The 12,093-nt window shown below is 54.8% G+C and overlaps 1 protein-coding gene across 1 annotated transcript in view; it reads right to left on the reverse strand.

Annotated features, from left to right (window-relative positions):
- Nucleotides 1-12,093, reverse strand: part of SDK1 (sidekick cell adhesion molecule 1) — a 478,174-nt gene that overhangs the window by 127,677 nt on the left and 338,404 nt on the right. Inside the window, exons 15-17 of the mRNA XM_010845804.1 lie at nt 11,424-11,571; nt 10,385-10,525; nt 5,732-5,913 (exon numbers count right to left, since the gene is read on the reverse strand). Of these exons, the coding sequence (XP_010844106.1) occupies nt 5,732-5,913; nt 10,385-10,525; nt 11,424-11,571 (471 nt within the window). The remainder of the gene's footprint in view (nt 1-5,731; nt 5,914-10,384; nt 10,526-11,423; nt 11,572-12,093) is intronic.

Genomic DNA, 12,093 nt, shown 5'->3' on the forward strand with positions numbered 1-12,093 from the left:
AGGAAGTTTTAAATGTGAGAGATTAACCTAAATATGGGCTTTCTCTCTGGCTCAGTGGTAAAGAACCTGCCTGCAAAGCAGGAAACACAGGAGATGTGGGTTCGATCCCTGGGTCAGGAAGATCCCCTAGAAGAGGAAATGGAAACCCACCCCAGAATTCCTGCCTGGAGAATCCCATGGACAGAGGAGCCTGGCGGGCTACAGCCCATGGGGTCGCAGAGTCAGACACGGAAGCGACTGAGCACGCACACAGGCAATGCACACACGGAGCAGCAAGACTCTTAAAACAGCTCTAACCACATGAACCCAAGCTGTCAAATCTCCACTGCAATCACCCAAATGAAATGGAAGACAACTTCAGTTCACTCCAGAAGTTCTTTCCGAACCCTTCCAGAAATCAATATGCTTTTGGTTTCAAGAGGAAAAAGCCAGAGAGTCTAAGTTCTGCATAACTAAACACCCCGTATAATTATGAGCATTTTTCCTACTGCCAATGTCTACTTCAGCAACTTTCTAATCATCCAGGAAGGGGGGAAAGGCACTGTAGTCATCTGGAGCAATCAGTGGTTCCAAGTCGATGCTGACGCAGTGGTTAGCTCCACAATCAGTTTCTGTTAAAAACTGCTCAGCTAATGGTGAGAGACAGGTGAAGCAGTCACGTGACTGCGGAGTTCTCAGGGGAGCCTCGGAGTGGCTGGGGCCGCACACAGCGTCAGGACATGGGCCGTAACAGATGCTTTTACTGCATCTCAACAATAAACGGGACTGAGGAGAAACCTGGGGCATGACAGGTGGACGGCGGTTCTCACCACTTCCGGGGTCAGTTCACTGGGCTGAAGTATGGCCCCCTTATCTTCCTTCAGGAGCCCCCTTGAGGGAAGCCCCTCTGAGACCAAGGCCGCATGCTTGGGGCTGCGCATCTCCGGGCAGCAGCCCCCCCACCCGCATTCCCGCCCCCTGTGCCCTCGCCGGGCTGACACCACGTTGTTCACACATCCTCTTGCGGGTGACCGTCTGACATGCACACGCCCCCCTGGCGGCAGTGGGAGCCTCAAGCTCTCCCGGCATTCCGACACCTTTTCAAGAGGAGCCTTATTAAAGTCCAGATAAATCACACTGTGTGTCCCCGATGGCTCCAGTCCACCACGCGGCTAATGGGAGAGGAAAAGGAGGCCGGCTGGACGGCGGCTCAGCTCTCCCCTTTGCTCCTGCTCCTCCACAGTCTCCTGACCAGCTCCAGAATTGTGAGTACACACATTCCAATAGTTTCCCAAATTAGGTTGATGAATAATTAATCTTAGGCGTAATTCACCCCTCCCTACCCCCTTAACATATCAGCATTTTAATTCTTCCCTTTTCAGCATCAGGCACCAGTTAGCCCCCCAGCCTTTCTCAGCGCCGGCCGCAAACAGCCCTGGGACACACAGCGGGTTGCCAGAGCAGAGCCGCTGAGCTCCAGAGGAGGCCGAGGGGTCTGGGGACTCCAGTCTGGGTGGTTACGAAGGACCAGGAGGTGCTCTGCCCGCAGCGGCTGTGAGACAGGCTGTCTCACCAGTTTATACCTGGAAACTGTACATCCTTCGGGCGACTCCTCAGCAGGAGTCGCCGGACAAGTGGGACAGGCACTGCTAGCTGCCCTTTGCTTGCCCTCCCCTCTTCCTTCCTTAACAATGGATGGAAACGTGCCCAGCTGAGGGACCCTTCCTAGGCTCTCTGGCACGGAGACATTCCATGAATTGTAAGCACGAGTCTGTGGCAGATGGGACTTCTAAGAAAGTTCCTCAAAGGTGGGCAAACTTGATTATTGGGCCACAAGGCAGACCCTGTGCCTTCCTCCTTCTAGAATGTGGATGTGATAGCTGGCATCACAGTAGTTAGTTTGCAAGCACGAGGCAACCACTACAGATAGCAAAGCAAAAAAAGGAGGACTTGGTTCTCTGGTGACCATACAGCTGCCACTATGACTCCACAGAACCTACTGCCCCCCGTTTGGTGTCAGAAAGATGAAAACACATCCCCACTTCATTTACGGTGCTGTTCCTTTGGGTCTGTTTCTAGCAGCCGGATTCCATTCTGAACCAGTTCAGTGGCTACACTTACTTCCCTGACGCTGTCCCAGGAAAGCCCCTTTGCGGGGGTGCCTTCACAGTGACGGCACGTTCCCCGAGCACCGAACGGGACTGCCTTCCTGAGAACGAGGCCGGACTCTGTTCTCATTCTCGATCTTGTTTCACAAATGCTAGTCTTCACTTCCAGTCGAGGCTGAAGCCCCCAGGCTTGACAACGAGACAGGTGTCCCCTCCGGTCTCAGTGCCCTGGCCTGTTGCGTGGCCCTACTATGTCACACAGCAGGCACTCACACCAATTCCTCAACGTGCGTTCTTGATTTTACTAATAGCAAAGAAATTGACCTCAAATTTCTTTCTGTACGACTATCATGATGGAGACATTCAAATCCCACAATAGATTCTGGTTGTTGTCAGGGTGGATGGAGGAATACAGACAGAAACATGGGTGTGTGTGTCACAGCTCAGCATTTAATAGCATGGCTTCCCTAGTGGCTCAGAGGATAAAGCATCTGCCTGCAATGCAGGTAGACCTGGGTTCGATCCCTGGGTCAGGAAGATCCTCTGGAGAAGGAAATGGCACCCCACTCCAGGACCTTTGCCGGGAAAATCCCATGGACGGAGGAGCCTGGTGGGCTGCAGTCCATGGGGTTGCGAAGAGTCGGACACGACGGAGCGACTTCCCTTTCACCTACATCGCTTCCTTTTCTCTTCACAACTGCCCTTAAAGTAGTCAGGGCGGGTGGAGATGTCAGAACTTTACAAATGCCAAAAAAAAAAAAAAAAAGCAGAGGCAGAGAAGAGCTAAGATGTTTCTTGAAGGCAGATAAGTAGTATTGATAAGTAATAAGAGTCAGGCTTTATGGACTCTGGGCCAGGGCCAATTCTGGGCCTGTGTAGGCAGAAAGGTGTGTGTGTGTGTGTGCCCTTGGTGAGTGTTCCCCATGTAAGTTAGCCCCACGTGAACCCCATGTGAGTGAGCCCCGTGCTGAGGGTCCAGATATCTCCCCTGGCCGTGTGTCCATCCTGATCGCCAGCTGTGGAGCCCAAGGGACCAGTCTCGGGGCTCAGGCATGACCCTCAGACAAAAGGGGAAAGGTCAGAGGCTGAAATGGCCTGAGAAGCTCTGCTGGTGACCGAGGGTCCAGGGCAGGGGCAGGGCAGGGCCTGGAAGCAGAGCATGGAGCAGTGCTCAGGGTCAGCTGCCCGGGCGTTACCACTGCACGGAGCACACGGGTCTGGGCGTGCCAACCACGGCTGGAAAAGACGCCAGGAGCCCCAGAGGATGTGTGTTTCCTGAGTCCACACCGAGGCTGGCGGGATCACAGCCTGCATCGGGGACTCACAGAGGGTCAGAAACACCCTCAGGTGAGCAAAGATGTGGACTGTGATCACCCTGGGGGCCCGGAGACCTGCCGGGACTCCTAGCTCCAGGCTCCCCTGCCAGCCACCCAGTAGCCAGGCCAAGGAACGGTGATCCAGCGACGCAGGCTGACACGCAGATGGGAAAACCATACACGACATCTGCTCATAAGCAGCTAAGAAGAGAGAAACTCTGAACACCTCAGCACGCAGAGCTACCGGAAGTCAGGTTCTCACCTACGCGAGGAAGCAGATTTCCTCCCAACCTCACCCGAGCCGAGGCATCCAGAGACGGCTCCACGCGGAGTCAGCGCCTGCCTCCCGCTGTGTCCAGATCCACAAGGCCCTCGTGCTGGAGGGGCAGGCACGCCACCAGCATTCAGGCTGGATGAATCCCCTGCGGGGCCCCACTGACCTCAGAGGGGCCAAGGGAGCCCAGAAAACAGCGCTGCTGACTCAGAGGACCCAGCGTTATCTCTGCTCCACCTATATTAGCCCAGTGACCTCAGACCCGCTCAGCGTGAGCAAAACACACCGTTTCACCCTCGAAACTGCCAGTGAGCTGAGGAGGACGCTGGGCTGGTCCCATGGGACAGGACGCCCCAGCGAGAGCTCGTGTGGCAGGCTGGACGGGGTGGAGGGGCAGCCCAGAGGGGATACGTGTGAAGCTGCACTGCACACGCCCATGGCTCCTCTCAGCCCGCGTCGGCGATGGGGGGAGTTCATCAGCTCACAGCCGAACCAGCACTCTGCCGTCTGCAGCGGCTGCCACACCCTCGGGCCCCTCCAGTCTCCCCCGCACACCTGCCGACAGGTCTCCCTTCCTCACACAGTGCTCCGATCACGTCGCTCACAGCCCTCAAGCTCCCCCCGGGACGGCGGGACAGACGTGAGATGCAGCGCCCCACAGCCCTTCCCAGTCAGGGGGAGACTGAGCCCCGCACAGAACGTGAGCGTGCCGGCAACAGGAGGAAGCCGTCACTGTGAACAGTGCTGGGGGGCCATCAGCAGCAGTGTCTGTCACTTTAAGTGTTTCCAAATTTATTGTTATTTTATTAAACAGACTAATTAAAGCAAGCGTTAACAGAGCAGGTTTTCAGCTATTTTCATTTTCCAATGAGTGATCAAGAGGTGCAGGCAGACACCAAGCCCTTCCTGTCGTCCTGCATGCTAAGTCTCTCTGCTCCTCACTGTGAGAGCAGGGCTGACGCCACTTAATTCAGGAGGAGGATTTATGGGCTCAGGGATGACAACAGACGGCCGATCAATACGGGATGATAATGACAGCGTGTAATATCAGGGAACATTAGGCCTCAGGCATGATTTGGGGAGAGATGTGGGCAGTTAGGAACCTTATCATCTGAAAAAGGCCAAGGCCTGGTAGCAATAAAAACGCCTAAGCAAATAAACTCACACCTGTGAGTCAGGACAGGGGAAAACTGCTCAGCGAAAAAGGGGTTTAGATTTGGTGGGAAAATTGCTTCCCCGGGCCAGGCTCTGGGCTGCTCTGGTGCGCCACTGTGTCCAGAGAGGGTCTATTTGTTACTGTGAAGAGCGTTGAAAGTGAAATGCAGACATGGAGAGTGTCTCTGAGGGTCCAGCCCTTCCTGGGGCCAAGACCCGGACCCTGCAGAAAACAGTGGAATTAACTGGAAATGACGGGGTTGGGTCTTAGCACATAAATTTAAGACCTGCTGGCTTTATGGCACTCTGGCTGGTCAGTTTTGGGGGGTGGGTGTGGGGAGGAGTTTTTATGGATCTAGTGAATTGTTTGCCCGTGTAACTGAAAAAGGAAACCCAAAGTGGGGGTGGAGAGCAGCGAGTCGCAAACCCCATTACTAACAATTGTGTTACATCGCTAAAAACAAAACACTGAATGATCACTCTGTGAAAAACGTTCACAGCTTCACACAGGACTCCACAGTCACCTCCACCGCAAAATATACCATTATTCCTTTTAGAAAAAGTCAGTTCCACAGGAATTTTCAGAATAAGTGGACCAGTTAAAGGATGTGTAGAGACACATTTCATCCTTAGGAACAGGATGAAAAGCAGCAGACAGAATAATATATACAATCCCTTTCTGTGGTTTTGCTATAGTTTATGAATAGAAGGAGAGATTAAATTAAATATGTGATTCATCCCCTTCTGATTGCTCCCTAGAGGACTGAACAGTCTATTTTTATTTCAACAGAAATAAATATTTCAAATATTGACTGAGCTGATCAACTCGCTTGCTCCAACAGAACTCTGCACATCTTGCTCCCCAGTGAAGAAGACCGTGCCGCCTCGGGCAGGCTCACCTCCTTGCAGGGTGTACTCAGTCACGGCCCTGCTGAAGACGCCCAGGCCGGCTCCGTTGTAGGCAGCCACCTGTATCTCGTACTGGGTCCAGATGATGAGCTCGGTGACCAGGCAGTAGCTGACCTCGGGGCTGCTGATGTTCCTCTGCTGGTACTCCCCAGGCAGGCCGGCCAGGCGGTACCTGCGGCAGAACGAGAGACAACTTGAGCCAGAGACTGGGCTTCCCCGAGGTTCCTCCACACGGTTAGAGGAGATCAGGGGTAGACAGACAAGAACAAAGCCCAGAGGTCTGCTCCAGATGACACTACTTCCACTTCTGTCGCTAAGAAGGTCTGATCTAATCTCACAGTGACTAGAAGCTCTGGGCTAACAGATCTGACACTTCAACCATGTTAGGGTTCAGGAAAAATGATCCTTTTTTAAGTGTCAGTCGTCCAGGGAGTACAGCAACTCAGGACCCCAGTTTTCAGACAGAATTTCTAGTGCGTTGTAGCTATAAATCAGTCCTAGAGACCCCTTCCTCCAGTGGCTCTGAAACGACGAGGAAAGAAGCGGGCAGCGTGGTGCCCCTCGGTGTCCGGGGGCTGAGCTCCCTGCTGGGCTAGTGCATGAAGTCCAGAGTCAGAATGACTGGTGCTCACACTCCTAAAATTCGGGCCCACTGCTAAGAGTGGCTTTTAGGGGACCTATGAGAGGGCAATGTGCAGGCTCTTCTGTGGACGAAAGGCAAATTTAAAGTTGCATTTATTTAAAACAATGATGTACACAACTCTGAACACAGAAAATGTATTAGCTGGGAAACTTATTTGCACAGAGAAAGGACAGTTTTAACTTTATTTTGAGTGACGGACGTCTTCCATGATCATGTGTGCAGAAGTGAATTGTTCCTCTGGGTAAACTGAGGGGCGAGAGCTGTGGGAATAACTTCCAAGAGCATGGAGTTTCTAGCCGAGAGCTGGCTACTTCCTCAAGAAGATGAGACTCTGGTGCTCGGTGGGGATGGCAGAATTGCAGGAGGACACAGGCCTGGAGTGGGCGGGAAACGCACGTACTCCCCACAGCGGGCCGGGGTCTTCAGGCGCCTCCAGAACGCTGAGTGGCCCTGCAGAGTCCCGTCCAGTCACCGTGCCGTCCCCAGGGCCACAGGGCCTGGACGCAGGGAAGAGCCTGAGACAGACTCACTCGAACCAGCATGTCAGCAAGGCCACCGCCCTCAGAGAAAAGAAGGAACTCCGAAATCCACGCCTGGAGCGGTAAACAGCTCTCCAAGGAGAGTGATGACTGAAAACGCACTCAGGATGTACGGACATGGTAATAAAATGTTCTTCATGAACATCAGGGATTTCTGAGACTCGTCTTTGAGCCCTTCCTGCTACAGGTCACTTGCGTGTGGTGAGTCCTGCCGGAGAGGAGGCAGAAAGGATCGAGAGCAGGCGGGCCATGAAGAGCGCAAAGGCCCCGGCCTTCCTGCCTCGCGCCTGAGAGGAGCCGCAGGACGCGGGCCCGCAGCGGCCCTGCGGGGAGCGCTGGCACACGCATGGCGCTCCGTGACGGGCAAACGTGCAAGAGGCCTCATACCCATCTGTGCTTCTCTCCCACCCCTCCAATCCCGCTGCACCTCATTGGACCCCCAGCCAGGGGTGGGTGCCACTCACGGCGGGCTGAACCAAGTCTATCACACGATGGCCTGTCTTCTAGGCAGGGAAGGCTTGGTGAGGCGTCATCCGAGTACCAGCCATCTCCCCATCTACACAGCAGGGACTTTGAGAATAAATGGCCCTGGGACAATCAGACAGGCATTTTGAAAAAAGGCAAATATTGGCTCCCACCCACACCAGACCCCAGAGTAGCCTGGCAAGTGAGTGGGCCCAGGACCACAGGTACCCAGCAGGGTACAGCCGGGCATGGCTGCCGGAGACCCCCGCTTCACTGTCCGGTACGCATTCCAGGGAGGGCAAAGCAAGCCGCCCAGAAGACCAAGCTGGGAAGAAGACTCACGCGCTGGAAGGTCTGAAGCCAACTCTTACCTCTCTGAGCCTTGGGTTCCTCCTCGCTAAGGTGACGTGGTAATAATGGCATCCCGCGGGGTCGGTTCGAGAACAGGATGAAAACAATGGGCGCAAAGGAGATGCGGTGGATTGAAGCACCACCCCCAAAACATTTCTCTGTGGGGAACGCTGCTTGTGTGGGAAGTGTGCCAACAGAGAACCCTGAGTTCTGAGCCCTGAAACGGCCTGCTCACCCCTCCTCCCAGACCTATCTGTATGAGGCGGGGAGAATCGACCTCCTAGATTCCTGGCTCTCCCTTCCGGCAGGGAGCGTGGTCCATTCTGACCAGCGGCTTCAAGGCGCTCTGGTAATATTCACAGAATGTCTAGGAAGGTCATAATCAATAACAGAAGTGCGGGGCATCAACCGCTGAAGGGCCAGATACGTTGCCCAGGAGACCGTCTCAGAGAGAACAAGAAGATTCTTTACGTGGAAATAAACAGGACAATGTTTTTAAAGGACATAACCCCTATGTTCCTCTCAAAGAAACACCCTGCCCATTATTATGAATATTTTATTACTGTGCACGCACTCTAACTACTTCTTACAGCCGGAGCCGCGGCGGTGATTTATTTCCATTTTGTTCTTCCGTGGACCGTGCTGCTGGTCTGACATGGAGCCCTGTGCCCCGGAGGGTACAGGCTTGCAAACAGAGCTGATCTGCAGACTGGAGGATTATTCGGAAATGTTTCCCAGCAAATTCATTTTGGCATGGGTCTTTAATTTTTGAAAACTTGGGATATTCACAGCCTGTGTGGTACACCCGCGTCTTGGGGGCTCTCTGGATTGAAGCCCCTGCAAATACGGATGCCCTCTTTTCCAGCGCTTGCCTCTACTGACGCCATCACAGAAAATCCTTTTAAGAGTCATAATCCCACAAAACAGGGAAATGTGCAGTGCCCGACAGGGCCTTGCGACATCAGAGAGCTTGCGTTAGGAAACTCCACGCCCCGAGCCTGGCTCTGTGGCCTGACTTTTAAAGTCCTTTTGGCAGATGGAGCCCCAGGAAACTTTTCTTCCCTGTGGTCAAAAAAAGACAGAGACGGATGGGATGACAAGCATGGGAGGGGGAGGCCGTCCAGAGGGGATACCAATTATCTTCATTAGTTGATGGGCAGGGAACCAGGGGACAGCTGGGTGAGCAGCAAGGAAAACCTGGGCCTCGAGCAGCGGGAAGCGCTGGGCTGCTTTCCCGAGGGAGACACCAGGCTCTGGAAGCACCCACGGGCCCACAGTTCCACCCACGGGTCTGCAGGCGTTCCCTGCCCACAGGGGGCCGATCGGCAGTCTCCTCTGTGAACCGGGGGAGGCCAGGGGCTCAGGGACCGAGGCGGCCCTGCGTATAGGTTCAGCCCTGCGGCCCTTGTGCAGCCAGGGGACGGCCGCGTTTGAACCTCTTCAGGCTTAGATAACGATCTGGCTTGTGTTCAGAGGATAATTCATATGCTTCAGGACAACTGGAGAACAGCAGTGAATTGGTTGTGACAGGCACACATTACGTTCACATAGATAAATGTGTATTAAATGATGAGCGGGTGATCACATAAATACATGCTGGGGATGAGCTGACTTCTGTACGCAGACAATGGAGTTAAAGAATCAACTCTCTCATAATGTTTTACGTTTAGCTAAGACGTTATGTCACTCTACGTTAGGCCTTTGGTAGCCTGGTGTCTCCTGGTCATGGGTCTAGCACGGGTGTGGGCTGGGCATCTGCATGGTGGACACCTGCCAGCCCTGCCCGGAGAGGCTGGCGACGGGTGCGCCCAGCCCTGCCCGCGGAGGCTGGCGACGGGTGCGCCCGTTAGGAGGGAGGTAACAGTTACCTTTTCAATACTGGTTTGCTTTTTTCCTTTCACTTGTGTTGACAAACTACCAAAACGATCGCTTTCGCGGCCATTTTAAACTCAGCAGTAATTTTTGGCAAAGCAGGTTCCTTTGCCAACCCAGCCAGGGCTGGCGCGGTTCACGCGAGGTGCTCAGAGCCAAACCCCTCCCAGAGGGGCAGAGAGAGCAAACTGGCCGCTCCCGGGCCGTGTCTGGTCTGCAGCTGGGAGGTGCGGCCTGCCCTGCGTTTAGAACATACTGGGTTCATTCCCAACATGGAAAACTGAGAGAATGCAGGTAAAAAAGCCAGACTTTTACCTGTTTTCGGTAATCCTGGAAAACCTGGCAGGCTCAACATACTAGCATGGTAAAAACTGGCTTGTAATGAAATCAATTGTATTTTTATTAATTAAAAATCATTATACTCTAGAACGCACACCTCTGGTAAAAACCTCGAGTGAAAGGATTTACAAGGAATAAACACACCTTGCTTCCAGCCTGGAACACTCCCCTCCGTTCTGCTAAACGGCACTCCCCGAGGGTGGGTTCCTGTGTGTATGCATCACAGCTGGATCTGCAGAGCCTGTCCCCGAGAGGCTGCCCACAGGTGCTCGTTCTCGCTGTTGGCCGCAGTCTCTACCACCCCCGGGAGTCCTACCGCTGGCCTGAGTCTGGATTACCGCTGGGCTCCTGCAGACATCTGAGCTTGCGGCCTCAGCAGGACGGACACTGGACTGTCCACGAGGGTGCACGCATGGCCGGGCGCGGCTACTTGCCTGAGGATGTACCCGCGGAGCACCCCGTTGTGCTCCGGCTCTGGGGGCGGCTGCCACTGCACCATGATGGACTGGTTGGTGCGCCCGCTGGCCACGATGTTTTTCGGGGGAGCGCTGGGTGGCTCCTCCGGGAGCATCAGTCTGAAAAGAGAGGGCGGGAGGGGAGGAGAGATGAGCCCCAGGAGCATGGGGCCCTCGCTCCCATTCTCAATCTTGCTGAATCTTGAGCCGAACTGTGTACTCGAATCGAGTGACGAATAAAGCAAAACACACAGCTGATCCGACAGGAAGGACAAATCGATATAACGGGTCCCGAAGACACAGGGGGCGAGCTTGTTCTGCCTGAGCAGCCCACGGCACCCCTGCCCTGTAAGGACCCGGCGAGCCGGCTCGTGGGCCCGAGTCCAGGGCTGTTTCCAAATCGCTTTCTTTGGCTCCTTCAGTATTTCACACACCAAGCCCCCACGATTAGAAAGCAGTCATTCAGAGCTCTCAACACTTCCACCACACAGGCCTGCCGAGTGCTCCGGCTGGCTGGGGAGGATGCGCTGAAATGCGATGAAGCCCTTTCCCCAGGTTACATCTGAACGGGCTTGAGAGCAGCTGCCGGCCTGGGTGGGGAGGACTCAGCATCAGGACCACCACCAGGGAAACGCGGGGGCTCGCTCTGCCTCCCGTGAATCTGCTGGGTGCTTCTGAGTCCCGCCCCGCAGGCGGTCAGCTGCACAAAGGGCCCAGAGACACCACCAGCTCTTTAATGTCATGGACACAGGGGGCTCTGCGATCAGGAATGACTCCTGTCTGTGCAGTCTGAGCGCCCCAGGGACCTAAGAAACTTCCCTCTGCAGTGAAGGAGACCCGGCCTGCCCCGTGAACCCCACGCTTCCTCTCAGTTACAGGCTTCCCACTCGTGTCTGTTCCCCACTAAGGTCACTAAGGGCGGAGGTCGACGACCTCGAAGTGACCTCGATGATGGCCTCCCTCCGCCCCACGAGATGCTCGGCCCCCTCGCCGCGCCAAGGCTGCCGCGGCGGCTCACCTGCTCGTCTCTGCGCTGTACTGGCCCTTGCCCACTTGGTTCACGGCGCACACTCGGAATTGGTAGGTGCGAGCCGGGGTCAGGCCACGCACCGTGACGCCCGTCATCTCGGGGCCGACGTCTGACAGATGCACTTTCCAGGGAGAGTCTGAAAGGAGGAGCAGAACGAGTTCGAACCTCTGCAGGCGCCCGTGTGAATGATAACAAGGGAAAGCAAAGTGCATCCGCATAAACCGTCTCCCTCGCTCACCAAGGCAGATGGAGGGGTTGGCCCCGCTGAGCCAACACACACTGAGGCGTCGGGCCATGGCCAGTACCAGTGAGCCTGGCCCTGACTCAGGCCGTCCGCTCCCAAGTCCGGGGGTGCCTGCCGCCAGCCCCAAGCTGTTGTCTACACGTAAAGGGATAGTTTTTGTTCAGCCTGCACGTGGCAGTTTAAATGGAACCAGAATGTTGTTCCTCATTCCCATGTTCACTGGGTAATGAGAAGACGCTGTCAGCTCACGTGGCAGATTGCAGATTTGTCTCCCAGAAAAGGATGCTGCACACGCCACCAAATGATAAATAAAAACTATATTCATTAACATTTTAATAAAAGAGGAAATGAGCATGATAAAGACAGATGGGCCATGCATTCTGCCGCCCATCTGCGTGGCGGCCCGTTCCATCC

This window comes from Bison bison, unplaced genomic scaffold (assembly GCF_000754665.1).
Source record: "Bison bison bison isolate TAMUID 2011002044 unplaced genomic scaffold, Bison_UMD1.0 scf7180017864223, whole genome shotgun sequence".
Lineage (NCBI taxonomy): Eukaryota > Metazoa > Chordata > Mammalia > Artiodactyla > Bovidae > Bison > Bison bison.